This window comes from Eretmochelys imbricata, chromosome 3, assembly GCF_965152235.1.
Source record: "Eretmochelys imbricata isolate rEreImb1 chromosome 3, rEreImb1.hap1, whole genome shotgun sequence".
Classification (NCBI taxonomy): Eukaryota; Metazoa; Chordata; order Testudines; family Cheloniidae; genus Eretmochelys; species Eretmochelys imbricata.
This window is the reverse complement of record NC_135574.1, coordinates 165,012,661-165,032,181: the sequence shown is the minus strand read 5'-3', so window position 1 is coordinate 165,032,181 and position 19,521 is coordinate 165,012,661. Positions and strand designations below refer to the sequence as shown.

At 38.9% G+C, this 19,521-nt stretch overlaps 1 protein-coding gene across 1 annotated transcript in view; it reads left to right on the top strand.

Moving 5' to 3' along the window:
• Positions 1–19,061, top strand: part of CENPF (centromere protein F) — a 67,919-nt gene extending 48,858 nt beyond the window's left edge. The window contains exons 13-19 of the mRNA XM_077813757.1: positions 4,532–6,841; positions 8,893–9,069; positions 11,443–11,604; positions 13,097–13,259; positions 14,993–15,466; positions 16,664–16,857; positions 17,500–19,061. Of these exons, the coding sequence (XP_077669883.1) occupies positions 4,532–6,841; positions 8,893–9,069; positions 11,443–11,604; positions 13,097–13,259; positions 14,993–15,466; positions 16,664–16,857; positions 17,500–17,709 (3,690 nt within the window). The 3' untranslated portion in view covers positions 17,710–19,061. The remainder of the gene's footprint in view (positions 1–4,531; positions 6,842–8,892; positions 9,070–11,442; positions 11,605–13,096; positions 13,260–14,992; positions 15,467–16,663; positions 16,858–17,499) is intronic.
• Positions 19,062–19,521: the final 460 nt, after the last annotated feature.

The following is a 19,521-nucleotide window of genomic DNA, read 5'->3' as shown; positions in this document are numbered from 1 at the left end:
CTCTTTTGGGGCAGGTAAGTACAAGCAACATACTTTAAGCCAACCCAGTTTTCACTTTGGCCCTTGGATGATTGCTACAGGAACAAACCTCACATGGTGAAGAGCATACCTGGAAGGCAAGATGACCCCAGGGTTATGGTCCCTCACTCAGAAAAAAGAGCATCCAGCTTTCTCAACCTCACAACTTGTGCTGTACAGTTTTTCAGTATGTCAGGGTACACTTCCTTTTAGTTTACTTTTACAGAATTCAATAGTGTTGGAACAAAAACATAGGAATGGACAGATGGGATCAAACCAGTAGTCCATTGAGTCCTCTGTCATCTGACAGTGGCCAATAGCAGTTGCTTCAAAGGAAGGTTCAAGAAACCCTGTAGAGGGCAGTTAAGGAATAACTGACCCACAAGGGAAATTTCTTCCTATCTCCTGTTAGAGGTTGGCTTGTGCTCTGAAGTATGAATGTTTAAATCCCTTTCAACATAAGTGAGCAACCAGAGGTCAGAACTTTTCTCTCAGAGGCCATGGAAATGTCAGATGTAGAGAAGAATCTGCTGCTTTGCAAGACAGTTTGCATAAACGGAAGAGGAAAGAGCTGAAGTCATCCTTCTAGTTCTTCACTCGCAAGAAGTCCTGGGAATTTTTGGACATGATTGATAGCTAAGGAAACTCCACTATAGCTGCAGAAGAACCAGATCGCTTGAAGTATGGGCCCCCATTTCATCTGTACCTGAGCTGCCTATAATTTAACAGCCTGGATGTCAAAAGAAAAGTGCAGTTCAGCAGAGATTATCCATTAGCCCAGTGATTCTCAAACTTTTGTGCTGGTGACCCCTTTCACATAGCAAGCCTCTGAGTGTGATCCCCCTTATAAATTAAAAACACTTCTTTAGCCTCACTGATACATTTTGGTATCCAGACAGAATTCAATCAGGAAATTTCATTCATTGTTCTGGTAAAGTTTCACTTATGGTGCAAAGAAAACAATACATTTTTGGGTGCAGGGACTATCTCTTTGTTATATATTTTTGTGGTACCCAGCATAATCGGGCCCTGTTGTCTAATTAGTACAAAAAATTAATAATGATCACAACATTTGGATGATCTTAGCTATACTGGAGTTTCTCCCATATGGTTGGTTAGAGACCTACAACCAAACACCATAATAAGTTTGGGTACTAGCCATAAGTGTTCTTTATGCAGGTATATCAAACTCCCAGCTGAGCACCAAATGTCAAGTTTCATCAGACTGGCCAGCAGTTTCCTTTTCTAATTGCTATTGGTTCCAAAAGTCAGGTTTTGGAATGATTTCTTGCAGCTTGGTTGATCAGTTGTAAAGAAAGGTTTCTGGGCTGTAAGAATAACCTTTTCTGCCCAAGGTAAATTCCTCTTTCCACAATTCTTGGAAATTAGTTGGTTTCAACTTTAATTTTGGAAAGGTTGTGGCATTATCGGGGATTCCTAGATCTCTAAAAGATGTATCTTAAGCATATAGAATATACACGCCAGTCATACATTCATCATCTCTTGACATCCAAAATGCAGGACCTGGGGGTTTCAAAGTTGCTACAGACAAGATATTAAAATCCTTCACTAGTTGGCACCCTAGGCATTTGAGAAACCATTCACTGAGTGAATCAAGGCTCTCTCCCTAAGGTCCCTAATGGTATTGTGGGACAAAAGTATCAGCGTCATCTGAGGAAGATTTGCAAAGTAGGTTCCCATTTCTCTGCAGAGGCATCCTTTTGTAGGTTGCTCCTTGGTTGATTCCAAAATAATTCCTTCAATATGAAGCTTTTGCTTTATATGGGGTGAACTCCTAATTCTGTCCTATTCTAACAAAAGCGAAAATTCTGATTTATCCTTTTTCCCTCCCACACACACTTCTGTGAATCACTGCTTGCTATTTCCCATTTGTGATGAATGAAGAGAAGTTCTTCAGCATAATGAGAAATTTCAAGGGCTTGTCAAGCGACTAAAAAAATTAATCACGCTGTTAATAATAGTGCTTAATAATAGAACTCTCTTTATCATGAAAGTTGAACTTAAAAATGTAGAATTATGTACAAAAGACTGCATTAAAAAAAAAACAATGTCGAACTTTAGAGCCTACAAGTTCACCCAGTCCTACTTCTTGTTCAGCCAGTCACTCAGAGAAACAAGTTTGTTTACATTTTCAGGAGATAATGCTGCCCACTTCTTGTTTACAATGTCACGTGAAAGTGAAAACAGGCATTCGCATGGCACTGTTGTAGCCAGCGTTGCAAGGTATTTACGTACCAGATGCGCTGAAGATTCATATCTCCCTTCATGCTTCAACCACCATTCCAAAGGATGTGCATCCATGCTGATGATAGGTTCTGCTCAGTAATGATCCGACGCATATTCATTTTCATCCTCTAAGTCAGATGCCACCAGTAGAAGGTTGATTTTTCTTTTTTGGTGGTTTGGGTGCTGTAGTTTCCGCATCAGAGTGTTGCTCTTTTAAGACTTCTGAAAGCATGCTCCACACCTAGTCTCTCTCAGATTTTGGACGGCACTTCATATTCTTAAACCTTGGGTCAAGTGCTGTAGCTATTTTTAGAAATCTCACATTGGTACCTTCATTGCATTTTTGTCAAATCTGCAGTGACAGTGTTTGTAAATCAAACAACATGTGCTGGGTCATCATCCGAGACTGCTATAACAAGAAATATATGGCAGAATGTGGCTAAAACAGAGCAGGGGACATACAATTCTTCCCCAAGATGTTCAGTCACAAATTTAATTAATGCACTATATTTTTAACAAACATCATCAGTGTGGAAGCATGTCCTCCAGAATAGTGGTGTCACAGAGCGAGACTCACCCCTGTGGCACCTCCTGCTGGTCTCTCAGGGAATTAGCTCTTCCAGCCTCCGGAGCGCCCTCTGCAGGCCGTTGTCCCACGTGCCACTGGCCCCCGTGTCCATCCTGGACCCCGGTGCCCCTTTTACCCAGGGTACTGCCCCCTAGCAGTACCCCCACAGTCTCTGGGTCTCCCCTCCCCGGGGAACCCCCACCCACTATCCCTACCTCGCCTCAGTCTTTGGCTACTGCCAGTCACCATCTAGCCCCCACACACTGGGGCAGACTGCAGTGTACAAACCACTCATCACAGGCAAGGGGGGGTTTGGACCTGCTGCCTCTGTCTACCCTTGGGCTGTCCCCTGCAACCCCAGTACCTATTCGGCCTTATACTAGGCCACAGCCTGGGGGGTTTCCAGGCCGGAGCTCCCCAGCTCCTCTGGCCTTCCCCCAGCCCTGCTCCACCTTAGGTACATAGGTATGCTCCCCAGCAGCCAGGCCCTTCTCCCTCTAAAGTCAGAGAGAGCAAGCTCTTAGCCCACTGCCCTCTTATGAGGGCCAGCTGAACTCTGATTGGGGCGTGGCCACAACTGAGGCTGCTTCCCCAATCAGCCCAGGAGCTGCTTGCTCCCAGCCACAACCCTCTCCTGGACTGTTTTAAGCCCCTAAGGGCAGGAGCAGGTGACCACCCTGCTACAGGTGGCTGAAGCATGAAGGGGCACGCAAACGTTTAGCATATCTGGCACATAAATACCGTGCAAGGCTGGCTACAAAAGTGCCACGCAAACACCTGTTTTCACTTTCAGGTGACATTGTAAATAAGAAGCAGGCAGCATTATCTCCCGTAAATGTAAACAAACTTGTTTGTGTAAGCCATTGGCTGAACAAGAAGTAGGACTGAGTGGACTTGTAGGTTCTAAAGTTTTACATTGTTTTGTTTTTGAGTGCAGCTATGTAACAAAAAAAATCTACATTTGTTAGTTGCACTTCACGATAAAGAGATTGCATTACGATACTTGTATGAGGTAATTGAAAAATACTATTTTTTGTTTATCATTTATACAGTGCAAATATTTGTAATAAAATAATGTAAAGTGAGCACTGTACACTTCGTATTCTGTGTTGTAATTGAAATCAATATATTTGAAAATGTAGAAAAACATCCAAAAATATTTAATACATTTCAATTGGTGTTCTATTGTTTAACAGTGCAATTAAAACTGTGATTGATCGTGATTAATTTTTTAAATTTAATCGTGTGAGTTAACTACGATTAATCGACAGCCCTAGAAATTTCTTACCTGATCATTTTCTTTCTACTAGTAGCATCTCTTCATTCAGCCAAATGTCCTTATCTGATAAATGAACATGACACAATTTATAGAAAATTGGAATATTTTTTCTAAAGGGAGATTTAAATATATAATCATCTTAACATTAGTTATTATAATTTCAGGTTGTCTTAAGGTTAGTAATAGTTTGCGAGAGTTTTCCTATAGCTTTGGAATAACTCTTGTAATGGCCTGAGTTGAAGGGTGAGGCTTGATCCTGTAGCCTCCAGCAACAATACTGGATCAAATTGCACAGGTGAGTGACATTACCGATTTGTTAGGAACAAGAGAAGTTGCTAGCGGAAAATTACCAGGTAAGAAATTTCTCTGTGTTCTTTGTAGACTCACTCTTGTTTTTCACTGATTTTTACTAATTGCAGACTTCTCCTAATGAACAAGAAAATAACGGCGTGCATCCGTTGCAAGTGCATAGTTTGCCTAATGAAAACTTGGCACCCAAGCGAGAGAAACCTGAGATAAGACTATGTGAACAAATTACTATAGAAAAGAACTCTGAATGTGAAAATGTAGCTGAGGTCACGGAAGCAAGATCTGCAGAAGAATGTCCAGCAAAACTGATCTCTGAGACTGAATATAGAAATACATCGGAGAAAAAGACAGACTGCCACAGTGAATCATCATTTTCCAATCACAACATATCTCTAACACCTCTGGATTTCTTGGAAAATCAGGTAACAATTGAAACTCTTCAGCTACAGATAAAGCAGACATCTAGTGAAAACCTGAAGCTGCTCCATGGCACAGAAGAAAGCAATAAAAAGGTTGATGCTCTGCTCATGGAAATCAAAGAATTAAACTCAAGGTTGGATTTGCAGCATACAGAACTAACTGCAAAGGTAACTGCTTATGCAGAACTAGAAAAAACAGTTCTAGTACTTAAAAAAGAAAACTCGGACTTAAATGAGAAACTTGAATCTGTTTCTTTTGATAAGCACCAGATAGCTTATAAAGTTATGATTCTAGAAAAAGAACTTGACAAGGCAAAGTCTGACCTGGACGTGTACAAAGTTAGATTATCTGATGTAACAGACATGCTGGAGGACTTAGAAATGACCAAAGGAGACTGGCATGAGAAGTTCCTTCAGTCTGAAAACGAATTGAGGAGAACAAAATCTGAGAAAGAGAACATTGAGAACCATGCCCTGTCCATAGAAGGTAACATAGAGGAACTTCAGAGAAAAAATCAGCAGTTAGAAAAAGACAGTGAAAATAAACTGAAAACTATTTCAACTCTTCAAGAGCAACTTGCTGTAATCACAAGGGAGAGAAACCAACTCAGTCAAGAACTGAGCATTTTGTCAGAGAACAAAGAGGAGTTGGATCAATTGTATCAAACACTGCAGGAGAAAATAAAAGAGCTAGAGTCAAATAAAGTGGATGCTACTGAATTTATCAGGATATTAGAGGCTGAAGCTAAGACACAAACCAAACTGCTTCAGACCACAAAATCTGATGTAGATCAGTTATCAAGGGAAAAAGACTATCTTGTGCAGCAATTGCAGAATGTGGAAAAGGATGCAGAGGTTCTCACATTAGAAAAAGAAAAGTTGCAAAACCAAATGCAGGATCTGGAGGAGGAAAAAAAATTGATTCTAGGGGAGCCTGAAATGTTGCAGACTAAGTTAAGTGAATCAGAAATGGAAAACTCTAAGCTTTCCAAAACTTTGGAAGGCTCATTAATTGAAAAAGGCGAACTTGCTGCTAGACTGAACTCAACACAAGAAGAGGTGGATCAACTGCGATATGGAATTGAGAAGTTGAAAATGAAAATAGAATCTGATGAGAAGAAAAAGCGCCACACAGTTGAAAAACTGAAAGAGAGTGAACGGAAAGCAGACTTTCTTCTGGACAAAACTGAGAAGCTTGAAAGAGAATTGCAGATGTCAGAAGAAAATCTAGAAGATGCAATTCTTCAGGCAGAGACTGCTAACACAGAGACAGAAACATTAAAAATTGAGATGGAAGAGATGGCTGAAAGGTTGAAAAGTTTAGAATTAGCAGTCAGTGCCTTCAGGTCAGAAAAAGAAGGTTTGACTAAAGAACTACAAGAAAAGCAAGAAAAGATATCTGAATTAGAATCTTCTAACTCTAACATTGTAAGACTGCTGGAAGAAAAGGAGAAAGAAAATATGCAAATTAAAGAAGAGTCTGAAAATGTCACGGTATTGATAAAATCTCAGCTGAAAAATGCAAGTGAGGAAATAAAGCTTTCTTTCAATGAACTAGAAATTTGTAAGGCAAAAGAACAAGACTTAATTTATCAAGTGGGTTGTCTTGAACATGATAAAACACAACTATTACTGGAACTTCAGGAAGTAAGAAACATCAGTACCAAACTAGAACAATCACTGGAAGCAATTGTACAGGAACTTGCAGACTGTAAACAAACCCTGGATGAGAAGATCCAAGAAAATGGTGCGCTACAAAAGAAGATTAAAAATGTAGAGCAGCTTTCTGTACAGCTGTCACATGCGGAAAGTGAACGTGAATGCTGGAAGCAGGAAAAAGAAGGGCTGCAGAATTTGATAGACGTTGAACCTTCTGCTTCAATTCAGCTATCTAATAATGAAATTTTGCAGACTATCCTAGAAAATCTAAAAGCAACTCATAAAGATCTTGAGAAGGAGCTGGAGTCCACACTGTCTGAAAAAAATGCTCTTGTTGAAAAGGTAATTCAATTTAAGCTGTTGTACAGTCCTCTTTGTAAGAATGGAGATAGAAAGTCCTCTGGGCTGACCGCTTCCTTGACAAATTAAAGTCCCGACGAGTTTAAACTGAGGGTTGTACAGTAATCACTGACGACAATTTGTGGTGCTGTGGAAACAATAGGCCTAATTTTCAGTGAATGTTTGTCTCACACTGAGTTGTTCTATAATAGCTATTTGTGATTAACTCCCTATGTGGATTCTTTTACTCTGGAATAAGATCATCCTTGCAGGGAGTTAATCAGGAATAACTATGCCACTATAAATTCATACCCTACCATAATCTGAATTAATTCCTCATTGTAGAAAAGCCATAAGATTGTATGTGTGCACTTGCAAGTCTACGAAGATTTTGGGTGTATGCACTAACAGATATGCATTCACTTACCAGGTAATGTGAATGCAGTGTAGGTGTTTGTTTGCCTATACCCACAGACCTACTAAAAGCTATGTGTGTTTTGTATTTAGGGTTTTTGTGTATGTGGTATCGTTGGCAGCTTTAGGGCGCAAGTCAGAGTCCATTGAAGTCAATGGGAAGACTCCTATTGACTTCATTGGGCTTTGAATCAGATTCTTATTGCCTATTTAACAAATGGCCCTTTTAAAATGTATCCTGGATCAAGGTATTCCGGGAGGGTTATAGAGCTGGAGACTGCCACTAGGCTGTGGAGAGATGACTCAGAGCTAGAGAAACAGGAGAGAGAGCGTGAGGAAGAGTAAGTGTAATGCCAGAATCTTTCTCTTCCCTCAGAAGGGAAGAGGAGAAAGGACAATGAAATTAACATTGGGGGGTACGGGGGGGGAAGTAAAGGTAGTCTGCGGAAAAAGCAGTCAGAAAGATGAATAATCTTCAGGAACAGAGGGAAAACAGCCAAGTTCGTTACTGTATGAGGAATTGACTTTTCCAAGTTTGAGGGCCAGATGCTCAGCTGGTGTAAATCTGTGTATCTTCATTGAAGTCCATGGATCTCTGCCAGTTTAAAGCAACTGAGGTTCTGGCTCCAACATTTTAGGAAATTTAATACTCTGTTAACATTCTCCTCTAATACAGAATGAAGACGAGCTCACTGTTCTTTCCCTTTCCTTCATACTTTGTATTTGAAAACTGTTTCACTGGAAATGGGAGGCCTCAGGATGTCAGCCTGGAAAGGCTGCTATGACAAAGGGCTCTTCTCTATTTCAGGCATTTATATGTCTTCCATGAGCGGAGTATCTGAGATCAGTTTGATAACAAGTATAATGTTTCTCAAGTACTTATTTTTTAAAAATAAACTTTTTGACAGCTCTCTCTAGGGTAGATAAAATCTAGGTTCATATTTAAGCCTCTTATTCTAAAGTGCTCATATTTCATTCTCCACATTTGATGTCTTACAAATCATATGAAGTGCAGCCTTGCTTTTGTTTATGTAATCATTGCTTCTAATTTAAATAGGCATGTTAGCTGCAGAAACCGTGTGCAAAACTACATGGCTATGGGCCTGTTCCTGGATGTCAATAAATGTTTTGCCATGAATTTCAGTGTGACTTTTAGGAATCAGACCCAGAATTAACTCTCTATATCCTAATATGTCCACGGAATAGTCACAAAAATAGACAGCTTAAATACTTCAGATTGTTGCAACATCTTTGTCATGGTGAGACTAATGACCCTGAACTTCTCAGAACATTCTCAGTAGGAACAATTGCTGTATATGTTGTGAAGTTAGCTTCGGCTTTAATGCTAACATCATTCGTGGGATGAAGCTTCTTGTACAAACCAGAGCTAAAATGCCTTTGTAAATGACAGAGAGGCCCATCTTCTCTGTAATCTTGTATGCTACTGTTTTGTGTTTAAAAAGTTTGAGTCTGGGACTACAGTACTGTACTTATACAGCCATTAAATAGTTTTCTCTTACCTTGTCAGTTTTTGACATTTAAAGATTTTTCCAGATGCAAAGCCAAATTGTCTAATATGTCAGCTATTTCCCAATCTATAAAAATGTAATTACCAAAGACTGAGCAACTTTTGTTTGTAGATTCAACTGGATCCAACTACTTCAGAAAAAAATGAACCAAATAAGAGTTTGGATGGGGTTCAGAAAGAGCTGGAGGAAAAAAAGAGAGAAATGAAAAGAGAAATATCTGAATATCAAAGCAGACTTCTTCAAGTGGAGAAAAATCATCAGGCTCTTCTGGCAGAAGCAAACAGAAAGGTAAAGCAAACAAGAAAAGGGCACGGGGGATGTCAAGGTTCCTCCCCCACTCTGAACTCTAGGGTACAGATGTGGGGACCTGCATGAAAACCTTCTAAGCTTACTTTTACCAGCTTAAGTTAAAACTTCCCCAAGGTACAAATTAATTTTATCCTTTGTCCTTGGAATATCCACTGCCACCACCAAACTCTAACTGGGTTTACTGGGAAACATAGTTTGGACACGTCTTTCCCCCCAAAATCCTCCCAACCCTTGCACCCCACTTCCTGGGAAAGGTTTGGTAAAAATCTTCACCAATTTGCATAGGTGACCACAGACCCAAACCCTTGGATCTGAGAACAATGAAAAAGCATTCAGTTTTCTTACAAGAAGACTTGTAATAGAAATAGAAGTAAATAGGAGTAAAGAAATCACCTCTGTAAAATCAGGATGGTAGATACCTTACAGGGTAATTAGATTCAAAACATAGAGAATCCCTCTAGGCAAAACCTTAAGTTACAAAAAAGACACACAGTCAGAAATAGTCATTCTATTCAGCACAATTCTTTTCTCAGCCATTTAAAGAAATCATAATCTAACACATACCTAGCTAGATTACTTACTAAAGTTCTAAGACTCCATTCCTGGTCTATCCCTGGCAAAAGCAGCATACCGACAGACACAGACCCTTTGTTTCTCTCCCTCCTCCCAGCTTTTGAAAGCATCTTGTCTCCTCATTGGTCATTTTGGTCAGGTGCCAGCGAGGTTACCTTTAGCTTCTTAACCCTTTACAGGTGAGAGGATTTTTCCTCTGGCCAGGACGGATTTTAAAGGGGTTTACCCTTCCCTTTGTATTTATGACAGGGGATCTTAAGGAAGATTTGAATATTCAGCAAACAACTTATGTGTATATAATATCCCCTAAAAAGAGGTTGTCTTTGCTATAGTATTTCAAAGCACTTACTTCCGATAATTACTATGGGGAAAAATGAATGTGTATAGTCTGTCATAAATTTAATACTTTGAGTGCTGTGTTCACACATCTTCACTGGGACTATTCCAGGGAGGAAGGGCTTGTTAGAGTGGGTCTAATATTATGGTAATCTAGGTAAAGACAAAGGTTACAGCATTGGGGATTGTGAGGAAAGAGTCAAGTGTGATTAAAAGGAGGACGTGGCAGGATTTGAGAAGAGACTGAATATGAGGGAGAGAAAAGAGTTGAAGGTGACAGGATAGCGGTGTAATAATACAGTCCTTCTATCCTAGGATTTCATTGTTTCACAAACAATTATTTAAGCCACAAAACATCCCTGTGAAGTAGGTGTCCCATTGTATCAGAGGTGACAGAGATGGAATGTGGTGAAAATTAATTAATAGCAAATATATAAAGGGCTAGATTCTCTGTGTGCTGCATTGTGTGGTAGTCCATCTACACCAGTGTAAAGTAACTTTGCAGTGGGGTAAATGACAACACAAGGTACAGGGCAGCAGAATCTGACCCAAGAACTTCAGATTTGAAGAGACTGAGCTGGAGCCTGTGTGGCATCCAAGCAGAAGATTTGAGAGGCAGCTGGAGAAATGAGAGCAAATAGAAGGGAGAACCTTGAGGAGTAGTATTTCTACATTTAGCTTAGTAATGCAAGAATTGGAGGCTTTTAGTAGGAATGCTAACAGAACTTTTAACTGTTTGGTCTTACAGAGAGCCCATATAGATCCCATACAGAAAAGCTAGTAAAATATGAATGATTGGTCTGAACTTATGAAAACAAGAAAAAGCATGATCTGTTAGATCTGCCAGTGTTGTACAACGCTTTGATTTGTTTAAGGATCTCTTCTCATCTTTAAGTGTAATGTTTGGCTTTTGTGAGCTTAAGTCACACTGAACGTTACTGTAACTTAGTTCTATAGATTTTTCAAAATAGTTATACTTTACAAATTGTACTGAAAAATACAAGGCTTAAGAACACTTCAGAATATATATTTACTCAATAGTCATTAAAAAGTCCTCCTTTCTCCTTTTGAAAGAGTTGTCTGCTTATCTGCAAAAATGTGTACTTGGAAGCTTTTCAGATACTCAGTGCCCTAGTTCATGTAATAAATAACCCATTTGAAATTATTTGTGTCTTTTTATTCTTTTCATTCCTATGAATTAAAAACATTGTTTGTTTGTTTTTAAACAAGAATTCTAGTAAACTATTCTTTTTAAAATATTGTAGAATTCTTCCAGTTTTACACATAAAGCAAATTGGTCTTTCCCATTTTAAATTCAAAATAAATATTTATATTATGCAAGCTTACTGCAAAGCTCCTGTAGACAATAAGTACATTTTCTGTGTAGTATTCTGTAGGGGGCCTTTTAAAAATTGTACTTGTTATCTATTTATTTGCCTATAGAATGAAGTAGAAATTCAGGCCTGTCAAGAGAAATTGAATTCATTGGAGCAGTGTCTGAGTGAACAAAAGCTGGAAATGGAGCTCTTGAAGTCAAGTAAAGAGGAATTAAATAATTCTCTGAAAGATGCTAACCAGACAATAGAAGAACTTAAGAAAATTAAGGTATGTATTTTCCCTATAAGCTGTTTAATTTTTCACTTTCAAACTAAATTGCAATGTAGTATCTAGAAAGAGGCATAGTATAATGGTATAAGCACAGAACTGGAAGTAAAGAGCTCCTGAGCTGACCTCTGGCTTTGATTCTGCCTTAATTTCACCAACTAAAATGAAGATACCTTATTTGCCAGGGTCTGTACTTGAAAATTACACCGTGTTTAAACATTTTTCACTCTGCCCCTAAGGTTAACCATAACTGACTGATGTGATATTAAACATAACAGTGCAGTGTTGACACTGCATGTTGTAACATCATGTTAATTAACACATTAATTAATACCTTATGAAACTTTCCAGTGTAGACATGCCCCTATTGTCTTTAAATAGTGTTTCATTATGTCACACTCACTTTGTGCGAGCATATCAGTCCTGAATTATGCAGAATTTCCATCTAAATTATTTAGTGATTCTTCTTATGACAGCACTATTTTTGCTAATAATTTAGATAGGAGTGTGAACAATTCCACGTCATTGCAAAAAAAAAAACTGATAAGGACTGTATGAAGTTTTACTTGTAATGCACATAGGTTGGGTGTTTACTGCCAATCAGAAGGGGTAAAGTTTTTAAACCTGTCCATCTAGCTGAATTTTTTCTTATCAATTCCCTCTGTATTTTCTAGCGTGCAGTCTTTTTCTACTTCCATTTGTGGTGAATGACGGACTGTAGTTCTGTGCTCTCACTTCAGAAATAAACACATCAAAAAGCACTCATGTAGCACACTGTGGAGCCGATATTGTGGCAAGCAGGCACTGAGTTACAGTACTCACTCCATGCCCAGCTAATGGAGCACTGTGCTTGATATTTATGTATCCTGAGGTGTATTTTATGAGGCTGCTAGATATCCACCATCCATTTATTTTGGCATTCCAATGCACATAGGGTGGACAAACCTGCCTGGACCATGTGCTTTTCAGCTGGGTTTTGTCATTTGTTTATTTCAAATATTATATTTAATTATTATTTCTCTATCAAGGAAATCTACACGCGTAGCTTTCCAATAAACATGGCTTTAATGTTTCTCTGTTGGAATTAGAAGCTGCTATAATTCAATTAAAAGAAAAGAAGTACTTGTGGCACCTTAGAGACTAACAGATTTATTTGAGCATAAGCTGTATTTTCCACTGAATGCATCCGATGAAGTGAGCTGTAGCTCACGAAAGCTTATGCTCAAAGAAATCTGTTACTCTCTAAGGTGCCACAAGTACTCCTTTTCTTTTTGCGAATACAGACTAACACGGCTGCTACTCTGAAACCTATAATTCAATTGTGTACTACTAAGTGAACTCTACTGTACAAATTCATATATAACTTTTGTCTGGTTTTTTAGTTGCAATGAACTTTTACTGGCAGATGAGATGTCATTAGTGAGCATATAATGCTTAGACAGAAGAATGGAGTTTCCTGTTAGCAACTAAAAATAATATTTTTATTTTATAGGTGGACAATCTGAAGTGTATAGTTCAACTGAAGAAGCGAAATGAATTTGCTTGTAGTAAAATGGAGATATGGATGAAATCCTGTAAACAGCTAAAGCAGGAAAAAGAAATGTTGCAGAAACAAATTGCTGAACATGGTGCTCTATTAAAGAAACAAAAGCCAAGTATGTGGTAGTTTAATAAGGAAACGCTATACTAGAATGTCATTATAAGTGAATCATAATTAAGGCTGCAAATCATTCACGAAAGTCACAGTTTCCGTGACTTCCATGAATTTTGCAGCGCTGGTGCAGCTGACCTCAGGACCACCCCAACAGCTGGGGAAGCCCAGGAGCCAACATCACCAGCCACTGCTCTGGCAGCTCCAGGCAGCTGGTCCCTGGAGCACCAGTCTGGGACCAGCGGTGGCAGGGCCCCTGGCCACACCCCTTCCTCCCCCTCCCCCCCTCACAGCAGCATCACCCTGCTCTGTCCTCCCCCCCTGCAATGGTCTTCAGGAGCACCCCCCTCCCAGTAGGTGAGATTTAGTCATGGGTATTTTTAGTAAAAGTCATAGACAGGTCATGGGGACGTGACTTTTTGTTTATTGCCTGTGACCTGTCTGTGAGTTTTACTTAAAATACTCGTGGCTAAAACACAGCCTTAATCATGATCCTGTTTCTAGCCTTAATGCATTCATTTATAAAACATGTTTTCAAAACATCCATTATTACATTAGATTCAGATGAGGGGCTAGATCCTCAGCTGGTGTAAATCAGTATAGCTTCTGAAGCTATGCCATTCACACCAGCTGAGAATCTGGCCCAAGATCTGTCTCCTCAAATTTCAGAGTCTTCTTATATGTTATGAATATAAATTTCCAACATCTATGTTTCGAAATCGAAAATGACCTTAGGATGAAAGGGAGCCTATTTTTTTTAAACAGTAGAGTGTGGTGTGTAACTTCTTACAAATGCTTTGTTTGAGACATTTACTACTGACAGAATGTAAAATGTTGGAGTGTGTCTGTTCTTTCCGTTGCTGACCATAACAACAAAGAAAATTCACATTCTGGGTATAGATGGCTGATAGTTCAGCATCCACCACGGAAAAATTTACATCTTTTAGAGTTTATACATATGTCCTTCCCAACAGCTTTTGGTGTCCTCCTGGATTGTAGACAGTGAGAGAGGAGCAGCTCTTAAAGTGTTATGCTTCAGACAGTACCTCCATTTTCTAAATATCATCAGCCTGGTACTAGTTGCAGCTTTCTGGGACCAGGAAGTGCTGGAGTTTATTAATTTGAACAAATAATGTTTTTTAAGACACATACATAGGGGTTTTATTGATCACAAACTTCAATCATTTCAAGAGTTGTCAGGGACTAAGTACAGAGCTAAATAGAACAACAATTTAAAGTGATCACCACAATGTGTAAAATACTACAACTTGACTGCCATTATCTAGGGTAAGTTAGGCTAGCAAATATTCATGAGTGTCCAATAAGCAGAATCACTAGTGGTATAAAAAGGGATCCATATTTCTTAGGTAAGCTATATTCAATTATATAAACAAAAACTGTTAAAATAATGGTAAGGTGGTAATGTTAAGCACTTAAAAGTTAGAAAATGCCAGAATTAATGTTGCCCATGCATGGTGTGTCAGGAACAGATTCCAAAGAATTGGGGTACATGGCATCCTTACAGTTAATATGGTATCAACGGAGATCTCTTCTGTAAAGTAACCTTTACATGATGTCTGTTTTGTTTTATTTGGTATAGTTTATTGTGGTTGCACAAGGACACACCTTATGTACTTAATTAACAAATGAATGATTAAGATCATTGGAAAGATGAGTTTACAATGCAGAGTCTCCTTAAAGTTATTTGTACAGGTAATGACTCTTTCCTTTGGTCAGGTGCTGATGAGGTTGCCAGTGCAGAAGAAATGAGGTTGAAGCTGGAAGAACTAAAAGAATCTGTAGAGGAGAAAACCAAGGAAGCAGAAGAGAACCTGGAGAAGTACTGCACTCTGATTATTAAGAACTATAAACTAGAGGAAGAAAATGAGATGTTAAAAACGCAGGTCTCTCTGCTGAGTGCTCAGCTGAAACAACCAGCAAATGCTGTTAATTCTCCTTCACAAAATTCAGATAATCCAGTAACACTTAACAATCAGTCAGTTACAGAGAAGAGGTCAGATGAAGACCTTACTAAGCTTTCAGGTAAAAGACAAAGATGCCAAGAAACCAAGAAAGATGATGGGGAACCAAAATCCCCTATACCAGAGACCTTATCTAAAAAAATGAAAAAGGGAGCATTCTACCAACATTCACTGATCCATGAGAATACTGAGTATGAGCCAGACGGACTCCCAGAGGTGGTGAAAAAAGGTAATTGTTACTACTTTAGAGGAGAACTGTCCACATTTGTGGGGAGTGTGTGCGCGCATGCTTATCTAAATAATCGTGTTGTCATATGTGTGACCTGGAAGCATTGTAAAAACTTGGATATCATTGGCCAAATTCAGTCCTGGTATAGGTTGCATAACTCCATTAAACTCAACTGCTTGTCAGAGCTGAGTTTTAGCCCCATATGTTTTTAAAAAAGCCCTATTATACAATTAAGGCTATAAGGGGACAGTATCTTTTGTTGTAGGTGTATGTAATTTTTAGTGGTTTTGTCTTTTGGTCTGTGTGATGTCTGCCCATCTGTACAGTTTTGTAGTAGTTGATGACAAAAGGAAAACAGCCAAAAATTCTGAAATCCAGAATCCTAAAATCAGGTTGTAGTTTTGAAAATCAGTCTAGATAAATTTTGTTGACTTTGGGACTCCTCCAAAAACTTTGCAAAAGTCCTCTGGCAAAAAGAGAGGGATTCCAGGCCCAGTCATTCCCAATATAAAACACCCCTTCCTTCTGGTTGATAGGAAGGGGGAATATTTTTGATTAAACATTTTTGACTAAATGTTTTTTCATTGAAATATGCTGTATTGTCAAAGCCTAAATGTTTCACGGAGATGTATTGATTCTGACAAAGTTTTCGCTGGGAAGGTTTCTGAGGTGCAAAGTGAACTCTTGCAGGGAGGAAGGCCCCCAAATTGAAAACCTGATGTTTTTGATACAATTTCATTTTGTGAAAGCATTTGAAAGGCTTTTGTTTTCATTCCAATCAGGAAAAAAATGAATTCTGAAACCTCGAAAGGTGTCACAAAACAGAATTGTCACCCTCTGGCCAGCTCTACTTAGAACAATAGAAAAGACATCATTTTCAGATGGAAATTATTTTCCAGTTAATGGTGTCCCTTTAAAGGAAAAAGGGAACATTTTCTTGGGGAAAACTCTTTTTGCCTTTTTAGTAGAGTTGTTGGAGAGATCCACACCCTTGCCTGAGTTCATATATAAAATTCTGGAAACACAAAATAGTCCTAATAATTCCCCCATTATATTTTATTCAGTGAGTAAATGCCATTTTACTTTCTTATATTATCATCTGTTGTCATCTCCATCTTGAAATGAGGAAGATCAAATTGATTTGAACAATAAAGTAATTTAGTCAACTGTGGTTAATTGAAGCTGTTTATTTTTCAGGGTTTGCTGATATTCCTGTTGAGAAAATCAGTCCTTATGTTTTGCGTAGAACAACTCTAAACCTAAGGACCAGTCCCCATCTTACTGCCCAAAGCCAAAGATTGTCACCAAGTGTCCAAAGTTTACAAAAAGGCAGTTCAGATAATCTTGCCGAGATCTCTAAACTGACAGCTGGTGGCAGCAAATCACAAAAGGTAACTGATCTTAAAAATGTATCTAAATATGCAGGGCATGGGAAATCCACATTATGTATTTATCTATCCAGGTGAGTTTGAAGATATGCCATGGTATATCTGCCATGAATATACTGAAGACAAGGTCATAAATGTAAATACAATGAATAAAGCTTGGCGTAACAAAGGTCTGGGCATAATGGTAAACTTAAAATTGTTGGTATGATCAAATCTGTGATCTCATGCCAAGTGCTCATTAACATGGTAAATGGAAATGAGGTAAATCTTCCTACTTTAATGCTCATCACAAATATTTGATTATTTCTTGAAAGACCTGGATGCCTAGAGCAGGGGGGGTATGTGTGCATGCGTATATGGATTACACGCAAAAGCACTCAAAAGTTCGGATATGCCAGAATTAAGGCTCCTTGTCCCAGTCTCTCTGCTCAGCCAGTCCCAGTTTTCCTCTCCTCCCCTTAGCACTGTATAGCACTGCTGTATTTTAAAAGTGATAAATATAAACATTGAAGATTCTTGCTTTTAGAGTGTGTCTGCTAATTCATGCTATTCAGTCGCTTGGAATGGGTCTCTCACTTCCTGCTGGTAATTAACAAGGTTCTCCCATACCACTAAAGCATGAGACTTTTTTTGTTTATGTTGCAGGTAGCTGATACTCAACAGTGCCAAGCGGAAACAGCTATTGAACCCATGGAATCTAGTTCAAGATCTCCTCTTTGCATAAATAAGCAAACCACAAAAGCTGTTGCTGGGATCTGTAGGGAGAATCTTAACACACACAAAGGCAGATGTTCCCTGAGCACACAAACATTGCCTGATCAAAATGAACAAGAAAAAAACTGTATGGTACAGTAAACCTGCAGTTATATCACTTCAGATCAAAATAACCTTTGGAAGATAAATAGTTTTCATGACTAGGTATGAAAACTATATGCCCACTATTTTTTGTCAAAAGCATTTGTATACTACTTTGAACACTAAATCATTTTTACAGGACTTGTTGTTAAACACTTACTGATATCTATGTTAGTAAAGCTGTATTGAAAGAATGGACATATCCATTTTTATTTCTCAATATGTTGGTAATGTAGGTGATCATTGTACAATGTTCTGTAAATAATTCTATAGAAACTTGTCTGAAATAAAGTTTAATAGAAATGCAGTTAAATACCAAACCACACATATTACATTACATTAGCAGTATGTGTGACCATGTCTTTTCATGACAAGATCTACCCGTCTCTTTGGAGGTCGGCCGAGTGATCATTTCAGTTCCCGTGAGTACCACTTAGCGACAGCTGCAGTCCATCGATTGTCAGTGAGCCTCACTATATGCCCAGCCCATCGCATTTTACTATGCCTGCTCTCAACAACAACATCCTGCACTCCACTCTGCTGTCTGATCACTTCAGGGAGACTCGGACGTGGATTGAAATTCCCAGAATTCTTCTTTCCATCGCCTTCTCCATGACAGACAGTTGCTACTCCTCTGTCAGTGCCTGTGTTTTGCTGCCGTACAACATTGCAGTACGGTTGAGTTGAAGAGGCTGGTGCATGTTGCCTTGTTGATTTTTCCTTGAGGACATCCTTGATGGAATTGAATGCGCACCGACATGCTTTCTTTCTTTGCAAGAGTTCACCATCCTGATCGTGGCGCATGTTAATTTCTTGGCCCAAATAGACATATTGCTCTACTTCTTCTATTTGTTCTCCCTTGATTGTTATTTGGGCTTTTGGCAAGGTATCAAACTGCATAAATTTAGTTTTGGAGTGGTTAATTTTCAGTCCAACTTGGCTGTTTTTTGTGTTGAGTTCTCGCAGCATTTTCTGTAGTTTGATAGTATTTCTGGCAATCAACACAATATAGTCCATGAATCCAAGATGGTTAAACTGTTCTCCGTTGATGTTGATTCCACCCTTCTAATTCATGTGCCTCATTACCATTTCAAGGCAAGCTGTGAAGAGTTTTGGTGAAACCATGTCGCCTTGTTTCACACCGTTCTTAACTGGGATGTGAAGGGGAGTATCAAATAAGGTTATATCTGTAGTGTCGTCAGAATTTGCTTCCTTTAATATTTTGATATAGTTTGCGTTGATGCCCTGCTCTGCAAGAGCATTCAACACTTGTACTGATGTCTATGCTGTCCAGCACTATTAATTTCATTGGGTGACCCCTGGTTCTTGTGTTATGTGAAGGAATAAATAACTCTTCCTTATTCACTTTCTCCACATATGATTTCTCAACATTTGCCTTGACAGCTACAGTCCACCGAGCAACTCAGTTCATTCATGTCCAACAGCATACATATATAGCTCCCAACTGAACTAAACGCATTTACCAAACCTATGCTACTTTTTGAAGCGCCAGTATTCAAAGGGAACACCAGACTGCCTTGTTGTGTACACCGCTGCAGTAGTTAATGCTAGCTATACATCACGCTCTTCACAAGAATTTACTAGTCCTGTAAGAATTTTTCTTGAGAAGGGGAAAAAATGCCTTAACACCATCCATCTTGTTGCTTTTTCTGCTTCTCTCTGTCTGCTGCTGGTAGTGATTGCACACAATTGTGTCACATGTTAAGGAGAAAATATTAATAACATATTAGGTGGAGCTGCTATCTATATCTGAAACCTGGGCAGATTCAGACATGTACATTGGAATATAAT